This window comes from Nestor notabilis, unplaced genomic scaffold, assembly GCF_000696875.1.
Source record: "Nestor notabilis isolate BGI_N333 unplaced genomic scaffold, ASM69687v1 scaffold27615, whole genome shotgun sequence".
NCBI lineage: Eukaryota > Metazoa > Chordata > Aves > Psittaciformes > Psittacidae > Nestor > Nestor notabilis.
Genome location: NW_009930997.1, coordinates 38,038 through 51,892, shown reverse-complemented (window position 1 = coordinate 51,892; position 13,855 = coordinate 38,038). Strand labels below are relative to the sequence as shown.

The following is a 13,855-nucleotide window of genomic DNA, read 5'->3' as shown; positions in this document are numbered from 1 at the left end:
GAAAGAAAAGGAAACAAACAAACAAACCAACCACCTTTATTTCTCCCTCCAAAGGTAGAAATAAAGACATGACATCTGAAGAGTATTCACTATTGGTTGTCTTTAGTGCAAAAAGATTTGATTACCCTGACCTAGAGGATCCAGGCTCTTTTTTTTAAAAAACCTTTCCACCCTTTCTGTTGCAGAATGATGTAGCCAGTTTCCACCCCACCCCCCAATAATCTGGTAAACCACATTGGAACTGATGCAACAAAAGTCCTTCAGGTTTAATTTTTACTGTTGGCAGGAGCACTAGAATTCTGAAATAGTGAGCTCTGAGAGAGTTTGCTTATGGGCAGGGATGACAATTCCTTTATTAGAACCCTGCACATTTCAATAGCTAAATACTTTCAACTTTCTTTAAGTAGTATTAAGGAAAAAATATCCTCAAGGCATTATTTTTAAAGGGGACTTCAAACATTCATGAGGAAAAAAGAAAAAATGCAACACATTTGAACACAGAGGGATTTGCGGTAGAATATCTGTTAAAGTGAAGCTATCTTTTGAGTTTTAGGATTAAGAAAGTATTGACCATAAATACAGGATGCAGACTACCAAAAATTCCAGGGCATTCCACATTCCTAGTTTAGGCCAGCAGTAGCCAGATTCTACAGTATATCATTTAGAAATAAGTAGTTACATTAGATACTTTTAAAATCAGCTATGTTTCATTTCTTCCTCCAAGTTCAACTACAAAATCCATTATAACATTTGCTAGAAGTATAAGAAAATCCTGAGTTTTTAATCTTTTTTACTATATAGACATAATTCTGCAATAACTGAATATTAGATATTTTAGTGTTTATATTTAAAAGCAGCTGTGAAGCAAGCAGATATGCAGGGGTAAATCTGCTCATCTTGAATCCTTCTGCAAATGGTCTGCTCTGGAGGTCATACCAAAGAGATTCTTTTTCCAGCTTAAACCTGTCTTTTCTAAATAGATCTCAACCTGATGTCATTTAATGCATTGATGTCTGGTTTCCTAGTCATTATATTTGCTGTATTACATATCAAAAGGACTCTTGAGAAATTCCCCCGAATTGATAATTCTAATTCCTTATGTATAGCTACTCTATATTCAGTCTGAGGACAGCTGTATTGTATGCTAAACCACGAATTGTAAAAATTGATCCCTTTGTATGTAGGTTTGTATTAAATTGAGATACTGTATTTTTTCCTGTTTGTTGCCGCAAATGGGTTCCTGGTGTCAGTTTGTATTTGGCTGTTTGAGCATATTAAAGTTTTGCTAGTGCTTATGATGTTCTTGCCAAGAGCACTCTTGCAGCAATCTGCACTAGAACAGTCTTTGTGCCAATTACTTCAAAAAGTATTCTGTTATAAAGCCAATTTTTATGGCTACTTTTTTCAGGTTGCAGTGTGGTGACTTTGTTTAGTTTCTTCTTTTTCTATTTGTTTTTTTAAGGTTGATCTTCAAATGCTTGTAAGTTTTAGATTATGAAAAAATAATGCACTCTTGATAGATTGAGTTGTTAATAAGATATCTTGAAAAGGGTTCAAAGGTATTAAAATAAAACCTAGCATGTTGAATTACTACTTATATTATGAACCTGATTTTGGGAGTGCCAACTCTAAACCAGCTTTTATTTAGAGAAAATCATCTTGCTAATCTACTGAAATTAATAAAAATTCACAGGAAAGGAAAGCATGATAACATCTTTTACAACACAAATATGCTTTTGAATGGAGGGTCTTGATCATGCAACTTTTATTACCACAATGAATGTCTGTGCAAGCCTGGACTGCAGAATTCTGACATGAGAGCCATCATGGTGATGAAAATATACGTGTGTTCATATATAGTGCAGGACACTGTGCTATGCCATACTAAACAATAATGGCTTATCTATTGCCCCAAATAATAACATGGAAATGCTGTTACGTAACAGAATGAAAAATAAGCCTTAAATTGGGGATCTAACAATGTTAATCTAAAGGATATTAAAATGCTTATAGCAAATATATTTTTATTAATTATTCTTGAGCAACCTCTGCTCTGCTCTTCAGGCTATTAAGATTTGATAACTTTTGACAAACAGCCTGTTGTACACTCTTGAAAAAACCTTTTCTTTTTTGTTTCTTTTTTTTTAATGGCAACTTTAGGAATTGTTTATTGTACCACAGTTTTCCATTACTCCCACAGAGAAGTTGTAGTTTGCTCTTCAGATAACCCTAACCTAGCCACATCCAGATCAGGGAGCTTCATATGATAGAAGTAACGTGGGCAATGTCAGGTTCTTGTTTTGTCTTCATTCTTTTCGACAGTTAGAAAGCTCTCCTCACTCCCTTCCCTTTAGCTTATTATCTAGTGAGAGGCAAGTGGGAGATAAGAGGTTTTGCTTCCTGAGGTTGAGAAACAAGAAGCTTTTTGCAGGAGTACTCAAAACAGTAACTTTTACACAGAAGAACAGCTGTTCCCTGTGGTGCACTTGAATGAAAGTGGCTGTGGCTATTGTACTTGCTGCTGGTCTCAACATCCATCATATGCAATAAATGCTACTCTACTCAGGTCATTTTAGGGATTGAGCAAGATCTATGAACTGAGCTTGCCAAGCCAGGGTGTTTCTCATGTGATGCTTGTCTTTAAGCACCAAATGAGTTTGAGGTCTCATAAGGATACTTTTTTTAAATCCCTTAGGATTAGCCTAAATTCTGCCTCTGACTGTTTTAAGCAGCAAAATATCTTTTGAATCTTATTATTTGAGACAGTGATCTCAGACGAAAGATGAGAAAATCTTAGAGTGTGTCCGAAAACTGGTATTGACTTTTTAACAATAAAATATGTCCAGAGACCAAATATGCTGCTTAAATGTAAATACCATTTCCAGTTTCAGACTGTCTTTTCCAGGTGTATTTGAGGGGATTTGAAATGTACTTGTAGATGGAAAACAGGCTATCGACCTTGAAACTATGTATGTGTCAGGAATAATGTTTGCCTTCCTTGAAATCAGACTCGTGTTCTTTCAATGGATGCTCAAGACCACAACTCTTAACAGTGGTTGAGGTAGCATTCGGTGCATAACTGTATTAAGAGTGACTGCATTTTAGTTACAAAGTAGTTACTCAGGAGTTATAGATTACTGCCTAGTTTCTTTTTTTTTAATCCTCTGTGGTTCAGAATGACTCACTGACAGCTGCACTAACTACTAGTTTCCTTTGTTCTGGTGTGGAATTGATATGATAGGACAAGGTTTGTGTATAGAAGCAATATCTTTTATTAGATAGACTACTGTAGTCAGAAAAAAACAAACAAACAAACAGGTTTTTCCACATACAAGCAGTTTTTCAAGACTTAAACTGAAGCAGCAAACTTCTGAATCAGGTGAGAGTTGACAACAATTACTGTAAGTAGACATTATTCTGTTACGCCGTCCAAGAGAAAAAGTAAGTGATACTTGGAGATGGGTGAGGTCAACAAGGAAAAAGGTGGTATAATGGTTGTTTTATAGATAAAGAGAGATAGTATATCTAACATTGATATAACAGGAGCATACATCTGCAAACTTCACCTTTCACAACTTCATTATCTGAGAGGTGTTTGATCAGGTTCCTGGACATGCAGGAATCCCCAAGAGTGGCCACTGGGCATGTACAAACTACTTGGCATGGCTCATGCTGCAAGCCCAACATGTCCTCTGTGTGTTAAGCTAACTGTACACAACTTGGATGCATGTGGGACACACCAAACTTGCTGCACAAGTGCAATGTTCCAGCATATCCCAGCTGTAGTAATTCACTCCTTTTCAACACCAAAATATGCTGCATGGGACCTCCTGTTAGGAATACTGCAGTGTTTATAGCAATGCAGTAAGTCTGAGAATGGGATATGCGAGTATTACTGGAGCTGTGTAAACACAAGGCCTTACTGGATCTCTCTGATCCCAGCTACTGCTGAATGACAGTGTAGGCAAGTAATGTATTTTCCCAAAGCTTTCTTGAGGAGTGGAAGAGCAGGCTTTGGTCTCAATGAGGATGGGGCTATGGAACCCCAGAAACAAACGGCTTCTGACCATGAGAAAACAAATAGAAATGTTGTAGTGAGTACACTGGGGTACAGGGAGGAAAGAAGAGAACTGTGGTAGATTTAAAAACCTATACTGAAGTTTAACTAGATAGGCATGGATATATTTTGTGTCAGAAAACAAGAACCTTTATCACTGTGTGAACTCCAGGTGTGACAGTGGACCCCATTTTCTTTGAAAAGTCCAGAGGAAAACCTGTTTCCAAATGTTCAGTCTTAGCTTAAAAATCATCTGAAACCATACAGGACCGTTTGCCTTCTGGACTGTTAAAACATTTGTCCTGCTAGGGTCACAGGCAGGCTTTGAGATGCATGTCCATGTATCTGTGACTGAAGGAGCACACAACTCTGACAGAAAAATGTAAAAACATGGCTATAGTTTGTAGAGATATTTCTTCAGCCAATTCTAGCAGTACAAATTAATTCTGTTCTAAGGACTTTAGGTGTTGATTTTGGAAGTATGAATAATGTCTTTGAGAGACCGAAACAAATATAATATCCTTATGAATCACAATTGTTTCTGTAAAGAGGTATAAATGTGTGTGTGAATTGTTTGTAAGACAGCTAAATAAATATCTAGGGACACAAATTAAGTTAAGATGTCTTCATACGTGACTGTCTTCTCAAAATTTGGGTCTAAGCAATAATTTTAAAGCTTCAAATTTAGTATCTTATTAAGATAAATTAGGTGGAGGGAGAAATCCTGGCAGTGCTTTGGTGTCAGTCCCATAATAAACTGGCATAGTGACCTACAAAAAGAACAAAAGAAATAGTTTAGAAATTTCTTTCTAATGGAAGTTTAAGTTTTGAAGAACACAGAAACATCTGAAAGGTGAGATTCACAGATTTTTCATGCTTGCAGGTTTTCATAGCCTCTGGTAATGCATGTCCTTACTTCTGACATGACATGTATGTGAAAAACTTGATGTAATATTTAAAGATGTCTTTCGACAAAGAGAGTATTTCCATCTCCAGAGGTGAGACTTAGCTTTAAAAGATGATGAGCAGGTTCCAGATGTGTATTTGAATGGCTGGGCTTTCCCTTCCTTAAGTATTGACAGAGGGAAGGTTTTATCAAGGTCTTTGTGATGCGCTTGTTTATAATGAGTAGACATTAGTAGAGCACATCTAAGTGCTTATCGCTAACAGATGACTAAAGAGAGCATATGGCAGAAAAGAGAAATATATATTTGTCCAAGCAGTGTGGCTTGTTAACACTCCCACATTCATAAACTGTGTTTACATGTACTTACAATATTTTGCAAATCCCTTTTCTAATCAGCTAAAAATAAAACCCAAATAATGATTTTTTCCAATATTGGAGCGTCAGGCAAAGTTGATTTAGAATTTTTTAACAAAGCAATTAAACAGTACAGAAGATTTTTATAGTATTTCTTTTGCTTCAGCATGACATCTTTACAGCTGCATATGTGTTATTTTCATTTCACAGCATTAAAAGTTTTATTGTTACAGAATGCTTTTTGGTTCACCCACCTGTCTATCCAAATACAGCTATTACACAACTCGGCTATGCTACAAGCAATGGCACAGATCAGAATGGCCTATGTCAAACCCTGGTCTAGATCAGGTCACAAGGTTTATTTTGACCATAAGATTTCCCTCTGCGCGAAATCATCGTGCAAGTTACCGTACCTGCCAATAAACAGTTTGTAAGCGAAAATCTCTGAACTGCTAACCCAGTGCAGCTCCCATTAGATTAAAAAAGGAGTCTTGCTACTAATTTCATTTAGGAAGTACATGGAGAAATGCTGGGAAAATCTGTACAGCTCTTGACATACAAAGTTTCTGATGATCCCTATGATCAGGAATATGGCATTCACCCAAATTTTTATAATGGACAGAGCACATTACCACTGTTTTCTCCTGCTGTGACATCTAAATGTGCCAGTCTATTCATATAGCATTATTAGAAAGAAAATTTTATTTTAAAGATGGATTTGGACTGTTGCATGCTTTTCAGAAGACAGCATTTCTAAAGAAAACTGCACAGAAGAGCTGCATTTACTTTTAATTTTCAGAATACTCCTAGCAAATTTTTGTTAAATATTTACATCTGGATCCAAGTATTGTCCTTCATAAAACAGTTTATTCTTGCAATTTAGCTTCATTAAAGTCATAATACTGCTTTACAATATGATAGACTGGTGCTGTGGGATTGAATTATAAAGAGATTAATTTTAGCTACCGGAGATAATTGACCCTATAATTCCTATCACCCCTAATCCCAGTTCAAATGAACCAGTGTTAAAAGTGGCAGTACTCACAATGTAGACAAGGTCATGACAGCTAGAATTGTTTTTTACTACCAATTAGATTTCCCACTTGGTGCGTTTAACTAATGTTGTCATAGAAAGGGATTTCAGGCATGGAAATACAGTTTCTTTAGAGGCACGCAGGCACTGGAACAGATGGGTGGCTTGCTGTACATTTCCCATTGTACAGAATCAGAATGCAAGTGAATGCTGACCCCTAAAATTTGAAACCATGTCGGGATTTAGAACATGTTTTGATCCATGATATAGCTAGGAACAAGCTAAATAATTTGAATCCAGAAGCAAACTCTCTTGAAATTCAACGATGTTAATATATGGTGGGTCTAGCAGGTTTGGAACTGTCTCTTGGAGTAATACTACGTCTGAGTTGTATTTCAGGTGAGGAATCAGAAACGAGTGACTGAGTAGAGTTGTTCAAAAGCAAATCATGTTGATATTTAGCCGCGAATGACATGGAGTTTTTAAAAAATACAAGGAAGAGATGAACGGATTTTAAGTATGATATATCTTAAAAATTCCCTCAAGTGATAGTGCCAACTTCAAACATATTATCGTAAGGACTCTTATGAAAAAACAACAGAACAATAATGCTTTTGCATAGCATGTTCAGTATAAGATTATTTTTCACATTATTACAAGTTATCCATCAGCACTTTTTCAAGCATTTACAGATTTGAATTTTGCAGTAAGCTGAAACTGCATGATAAAAAGAGACAGATAATGATAAAAAGCAGATATATGTGCAAGCCTAGCTAGAAGGAGCATAATATACTATTACTGCCCCTCCTGTGAAGTTAATCCTATTTCTTTTAGCTATTTCTTCATTAGGTAATGAGGTCTTGAAGAAAAAAAGTAAAATTAAAGTGTGTTTGAAATGGTGTTATTGCATCCTTGCCTTTAGGAACTTTTTCAAATATTCATAAAATAGTTTACTCTTGGAAGGTGCATTAAGTGTGAGCTGAGGCAATGATTCCTTCAAATGTGGATGGTCAGAAAGCTGCAACTGAAATGGACAAACACAACAGCTAATCACTTCCCTCATTCAGATTCACCACGCTGACTGAAGTCAAAATGTAAAATAATGGAGAAGGGAGATATTTTAATGATTAGGTTAAAAAAAAGAAACAAACTTCAAGGCTTAGATCATAGATCTGCTAGCATGAATTAGATTTGAATTTGGGTGCACTTTGGTTTGCAGTCTTATTAAAGAAAGATTTTCTTCTTTCTCACTTTCTGTTAACAATCAGTCTCAGACCAGAAGCAAAGGTTTGGCTCTCTCTTTGTGAGATGAGTATTAGTGGACTTATAACTATATCCCACCTCTGTCACCTCCTCCCATGCACCTGGTACCAGCCAACATCTCTGTTAACCGCTGGGTAGCGTGTCTGGGATCACAGTGAAGGGGGCTCCCATCTCCTAGAAGCCTTCTTTTCATGTTGATGTAGCACACTGAGGGCGAAAATCTGGGACAGCCCTCAACTGCCAGTTCTTATGGGCTCTTTTATCCATGAGTACAGCAACTGCAATTTCCATTTTCAGTTTGACATCTGGCATCAGTGCTGTATTTATACTCTTTTATTTAAACAAACAAACAAACAAACACCTCTTTCTTTATCCACACAACACCTGAAGGGTGAATTAATGTTTTCCCAGATTCAACTTACCCCATTTAAGCAGGCAGCATTCTTACAATTTCATTCTCCAGGGGTGCAATTGGATCTCCCAGGCATCTTCTGGCGTTATCTTGTGAATAGGGAAATAATCCATCTGCCCCCAGAACTCTCCATACGTACATATTGTGCTGGGCAAAGGCATTACATGTCTACCAGCTCTTAAAAAAGCTTGCTGTGGATGCAGGAAGACCATCCTGCAGCTGAGCTCATTGATCACTTCTAGGCAGTTGCTACTCAAATTGCCAACCACAAGGAAGTAATTCAAGGCTGTGAGCAGTGTCTCCATGGTGTAGGTGACTAGCAATTCAATTAAATCCATTCTGGAAAAGTTTCAAAACTGCCAATCTTTTTGTCTCATATTCAATCTCCAAATGTTATAAAATCAATATTTTATTAATTTCTACCTTCACTATTTCAGTTTTATCCCACTCTCTCTTTTCTTTTCTTGAATTTCTAGTTTGGATTTTTCTTCTTCTTTCTTTCTGTAACCACCACAACAAAAATCAATACCACAGGAGTTCTGAGGTTTTTATTTGATGAATGTGAAGCATTTGCTTGTTAATGTTCTTGCCTTCTTTTTTGCCATGAGGACATATAGGACATGTTGACAGCCAATATTAATAAGCTTAACACTAATACTGGCAGTTACTTAGTACAATTCTTGGCTGTGTTAAGTGGTCTGTAAGGAATAGTAATTCTACCCGTTGAAAGAAACTGATGTCACAGTTGCATCCAGAATTCACTGGGGTTTCTTCTGTTGTTTTTATTTTCCAGGTGATTCATATAACAGGCCGGTTACGTCTGAGAGTGTCACTGTCCCACGGACGAACAGTACCCAGCCAAATCATGGGACTTGTTGTCGTTGCTCATGCTTTGCCACCTCCTACAATTAATGAAGTCAGGATTGACTGCCACATGTTTGTCACTCGTGTGAATATGGACCTCAATATCATTTACTGTGAAAATAGGTACAGCTTTTAGCTCCTTTTCTCTTTGTTTTAGCTGTGTGTATTCTTTGTTCCATGGGCTTTGTAAAAAGTTTTAAAATTTGTGGCTCCTACAATGTCATCCTGGTGTTGTATGAGAGCATTGAATTCACTCTCGTCATCCTCACCTTCATTTTCATTACATTCTTAGAGGATAAAGGTAAATTTAAAACCATAATTTGCATGGCATCTTGCTTGAATAGGGGAGGATAGGCCAGGAAAGATTCTGCTAAGCTTTCCCTGCTTTTTACAGTCTCTCATCGTCCCTCTCAGAGGCAAGATTTGGGACTAGACAGACGTTGGTCTGACCTGTATGGCTGTCCGTATGCTCCCCCGTCCTCCCCTCCACAAGTCGTTCTTGTCTGAAGTTTTAAAGTTTTCCATTTTTGAACTAATTTGCAGATTACAGCACATCCTGCTCAGTGTTTAATGGAACAGAAGCACAGATGGCCTAGATAGTAGGCTAGAGAGGTGGGATCTGTTGCAGTAAGAAGTGGGAAAACTGTAGAATAAAATTGGTTAAGGGCATACTGGGAAGACAGCAGTGAAATGGGAACAGGTGATGAGAAGTTCGGGGGGGGGGGGATGTTCAATGTGACAAGGTGTGCGGGGGGGGGGGTATGTTCAATGTGACAGCAACACGTCATCTAGGAAGGTGAAAGATAGGATTTAAATTCAGCTGTCTGCTCCCTGGGGGCTGAGAGATGGTTCCATCAGGGGTCTGTCGGGGCACAGCTTGGCAGTTAGAGCCCATCCCACCACGCCAGCCCGGAGCAGGGCAGCAGGGGGCATGGGGCAGCACCAGCCCCACACATTGGGCACCTTCCTGGGGACAGGCCAAGGCCAGAACCTGGGCCGGTGGCCAAGCAGGGAAGGGCTGTAGGGCGCTGGAAACAGGCCCTGCTGCAGCATCACTGGTGCAGGAGCTGATGCCCTGGGGTGCTGACATGGTGTTCTGGGCTGTGGGCAGGATTTGGAGAGCCCTGGGGAGGGTGAAATGACGTCTGGGGCTGGTCAAGACCATTAAGGCTTGTTGGTGTCTTCCGGGCCCTGGAAAATAAAGTAAAATCCAGCAAACAGGATATCTGAGGAAGAAGATATAAGTAATAGAGAAATTTGGGTCCACTGGTGGAAGTCTGAGGTGTGGGGGAAAGGTTGGAAAAGAGGAAAAAATTTAATGCAGCCAAAAGAAATTTTATAAGGGGAACTATCATCAGAAAGTGGAACAAGCAAGATGGCTAATGCAAGCTTTTCATGTGACAGCAGCCATGGCACATTACAAGTTAGTAGTGGAAACTCTCTGAAATGAGCAATCGTAATTGTTCAATCATAACAGAGTACCTATGATCAGGATAGCACATCAATATAAACTTTTATAAAAATGGATAAGTGCAAATGCTTGGTTGAATCAGGGCCTTAAATGATTTCAATAATCTTAGATTTCAGTTACGAGATTATCTTTGCTGTCATGTTGCTAAACTGCCACAGTAGTATTGTTAATAATATTATTTGGCTACTAAAGAGAACACTTCATCTGAACTTCCAAAGCATTATCTGAAAGAGAATATATTAGTCTATTTTTTGAGCTTGGAAAAACTGCTCTGTAGAAAGTGGTTTGCACAAGGTCACAGAGAAAGCTTCTAATATTAAAGTTTGGACGGAGTTTTTCCCTGAGACCCTAACCAGTGAGCCTCTAGATTTTGTACTGTCTGGCAGCTGGTGAAAATGCTCTGGGGATTAGAAGCAGGATCTAGAATAAACCTTTTGCCTTTGATTTGACTGCAACCTACCGAGGTAGTAATGGAAAGCTGCTACCACTGCAGAGCTCTCCGATGGCCTCTGTGGAAAGAGTTGCTGGTATTGTCCAGTTCCTAATGAATGTATTTACTTTTAATAAAATCACCTGCACTTACTGTTACCTTCATTGGCAACCTCAATAAAAAGCCAGAAATCAAATGGAAGTGAAAAATGAACTGTTCCGTTAGGTCAAGTATGATCTGAATTTGTGGGCCATGTTAGAAAGATTTATATTTCCTCTGCTGTCAGTTTGGCATTTTTATGAGCCCTAAATTGTGGTGTTTTTTTTTTTTAAATTAAACATTTTTCTCAAACCTTCCCTTTATGCTCATGTAGCGCTAAAATTTTCAAATGCTTGAGAAAGGCATCACTGAAAAACATAAAATGCATCAGATGTGGAGCACTGATTGGGAATCACATAGATAAAGCTGATAACACATGGTAAACTATGGGAAACCAGCTGACTTACGCACTTAAGTGTTGATCTTACTAATGCTTTTCTTTCATTAAGGTAAAGGCAACATTATAAAGTTACTTTGCATTTTTTCGATAGATTTTTTCTTATATACTAGAGAAGAATGCATATGGTGCTACTCGAATTTATGTTGCAGTAGTAAGTGTGTTAGTGTTAAAAATACTCTATAAAAGGAATTTCAAAAGTAGAAACACTTCTTCAGGGCTGGGAGGTAAATGTGTGCTCACTGTGGCAGCAGGACTTCCGCTGATAGAAACCGGAGCAAGATTGACAGGACGTGGATTTCATAGCAGGTACAAAGCAGAATATGACTGTAAAAGCTGGAGGAATAGAAAGGACAGAAGAAGGGAAAGAATTAACTGAACAGATGATTGAAACTGTCAGATGAATTATCTGGGCATTTGCCAAGGCCATTCTCCGAGTCAGGGAAGTTGGGATCTCTCTTCTGGGACTATAGAAAAGGAGATAAGTATCCCATCGTGAATAAATGGGCTTGACTCCTGGCACTTGTGGGCAGCCAGGAAATTCTTTGTGGTGCCACAGTAAAGAAAGCACAACATTGATGAAAACAGAGAAAAATGGATCCATGCTGGGGAAGCTGTAAGCACTATTTATGGAGCAATGGGGAGCTGCTAGCAGCTGCAGGGAGTATAGAGCAGAAGCCATGCTACTTAACTGAAATGAATGCTCACAGTGGACCATTGGATCAGCAGGGGTGAGATCAGTAGTACTCCTAGTTTTCCAAGTGGCTGCCTGCCTGCAACAGCAGAGAGCAGGAGTGACATTACTCAAGTCTTTGGGTGCATCTTGTAACTTTCCTCTGAATGAAGAGATCTGCATCAAAAAGTCCTGGACTCAGTGCACAAACTACTTGACAGTTTGATTCCCTTTGGGACAAGATCCGTTAGCTGATACACTGGCTTTTTCTAACATTTAATATTTTGTTCTGAGACTGTTAAATGGGGGTGTAAAATTCTATCGTCTGAAGTGTGGTATATTAATCCATATCTGTTTTCCAAATGTGGTATTCATCATCTGTATGTCATCTAAACTTCACTATCCAATCCAGAATAGTCTAGAATAGTCTAGAATTTCTTTAGTAGTCTATGGAGTGAGAAAAGCACCTGCAGAGGACAAATCATCTTAGACAAAGATAAATAACTAAAAGCAAAATAAAGAGATTATTACTAGATTACAGCATCAGTCTGTGTGCTTTCAGTGTCAGCGGTTAGTGATTGGAGACCACCTGGGGAGAGCCTTTAGCCCAGTTAAATGTGGACTGCTATAGCCATATCTGCTAATATATGCCCAAAAGGAAATAACCCAGTGCATATGGTGCTCCCAAATGGAAGAGGTTTTGGCCTGTTGGCCATGACAGTGGTTGCCGATATGCAGAAACAGTCTTGTGTAAGGAGCCTCAAGCCTACAAATGTGTGCACAATTTGGTCCTAACTCATCAAAGACCTGTACCACATACCTACCTTTAAATTTCAATCATGTTAACAGTCCTGTAAGTCATTGGAACCACTGATCTGCTCAAACGTAAGCCTGTGCTTGTGTTTTACAGGATCAGGTTTGTGTATGGAAACAAACCAAGTTCCTACCTATCAACCCGTCACTTTATTTTGTCAAAGAGCTTGGGAGACACAAGATCTGCCTCCTAACTTGTGCTCTTAGGATACACTATAATATTCCTTTTTTTTTTCTTCCATCTGTGGTACCTTTAATATAAGCAAAAATATCCTATTTGGTGTTATTTGTATTGCTTCTGGTTTTGGTGTCATTGCTTGCCAGTGGTCATGACTTACATCTGGACATTCTTTCTGTTTCTTCTAACAATTTTTTCATTAAAAAAAAAAATCCTATGGTCTTCATATGCCTGAAACAGCTTTTTCTTAAGAAAGAACTATAGAACTGTTTAATCATTTAGGTTGGAAAAAACCTTTAAGGTCAGCAAATCCAACCTCACACTGGCAAGTTGTCGTGGTTCAAGCCCAGCCGGCAACTTGGAACCACGCAGCCGCTCGCTCACTCCCCCCCTTTTCCTTCCTCCCCCCGCTCCCGGAGGGATGGGGAGGAGAATCGAAGGAATGTAACTCCCACGAGTTGAGATAACAGCTCTCCAGTAACTAAGGTATAATACAAACCACTACTGCTACCAGTAATAATGATAAGAGGAATAACAAGGGAAAAGGACACAACCGCTCACCACCCGCCGACCGATACCCAGCCCGACCCGAGCAGCGATCTGGCCTTCCGGGTAACTCCCCCCAGTTTATATACTGGGCATGACGTGCTGTGGTATGGAATACCCCTTTGGCCAGTTTGGGTCAGGTGTCCTGCCTCTGCTTCCTCCTGGCTTCCCCTCCTCTCTGGCAAAGCATGAGACTGAGAAAGTCCTTGGTCAGAGTAAACATTACTGAGCAACAACTAAAAACATCGGTGTTATCAGCGTTGTTCCCAGACTGAAAGTCAAAAACACAGCACTGCACCAGCTACTAAGAAGGAGACAAAATGACTGCTGTAGCTGAACCCAGGACACAAGTCCACCA

General features: G+C 38.9%; 1 protein-coding gene across 1 annotated transcript in view; it reads left to right on the top strand.

The window, feature by feature from the left end:
• NPAS3 (neuronal PAS domain protein 3) overlaps positions 1-13,855 on the top strand; it is a 55,142-nt gene that overhangs the window by 15,515 nt on the left and 25,772 nt on the right. The window contains exon 2 of the mRNA XM_010015680.1: positions 8,820-9,013. Within this exon, the coding sequence (XP_010013982.1) occupies positions 8,820-9,013 (194 nt within the window). The remainder of the gene's footprint in view (positions 1-8,819; positions 9,014-13,855) is intronic.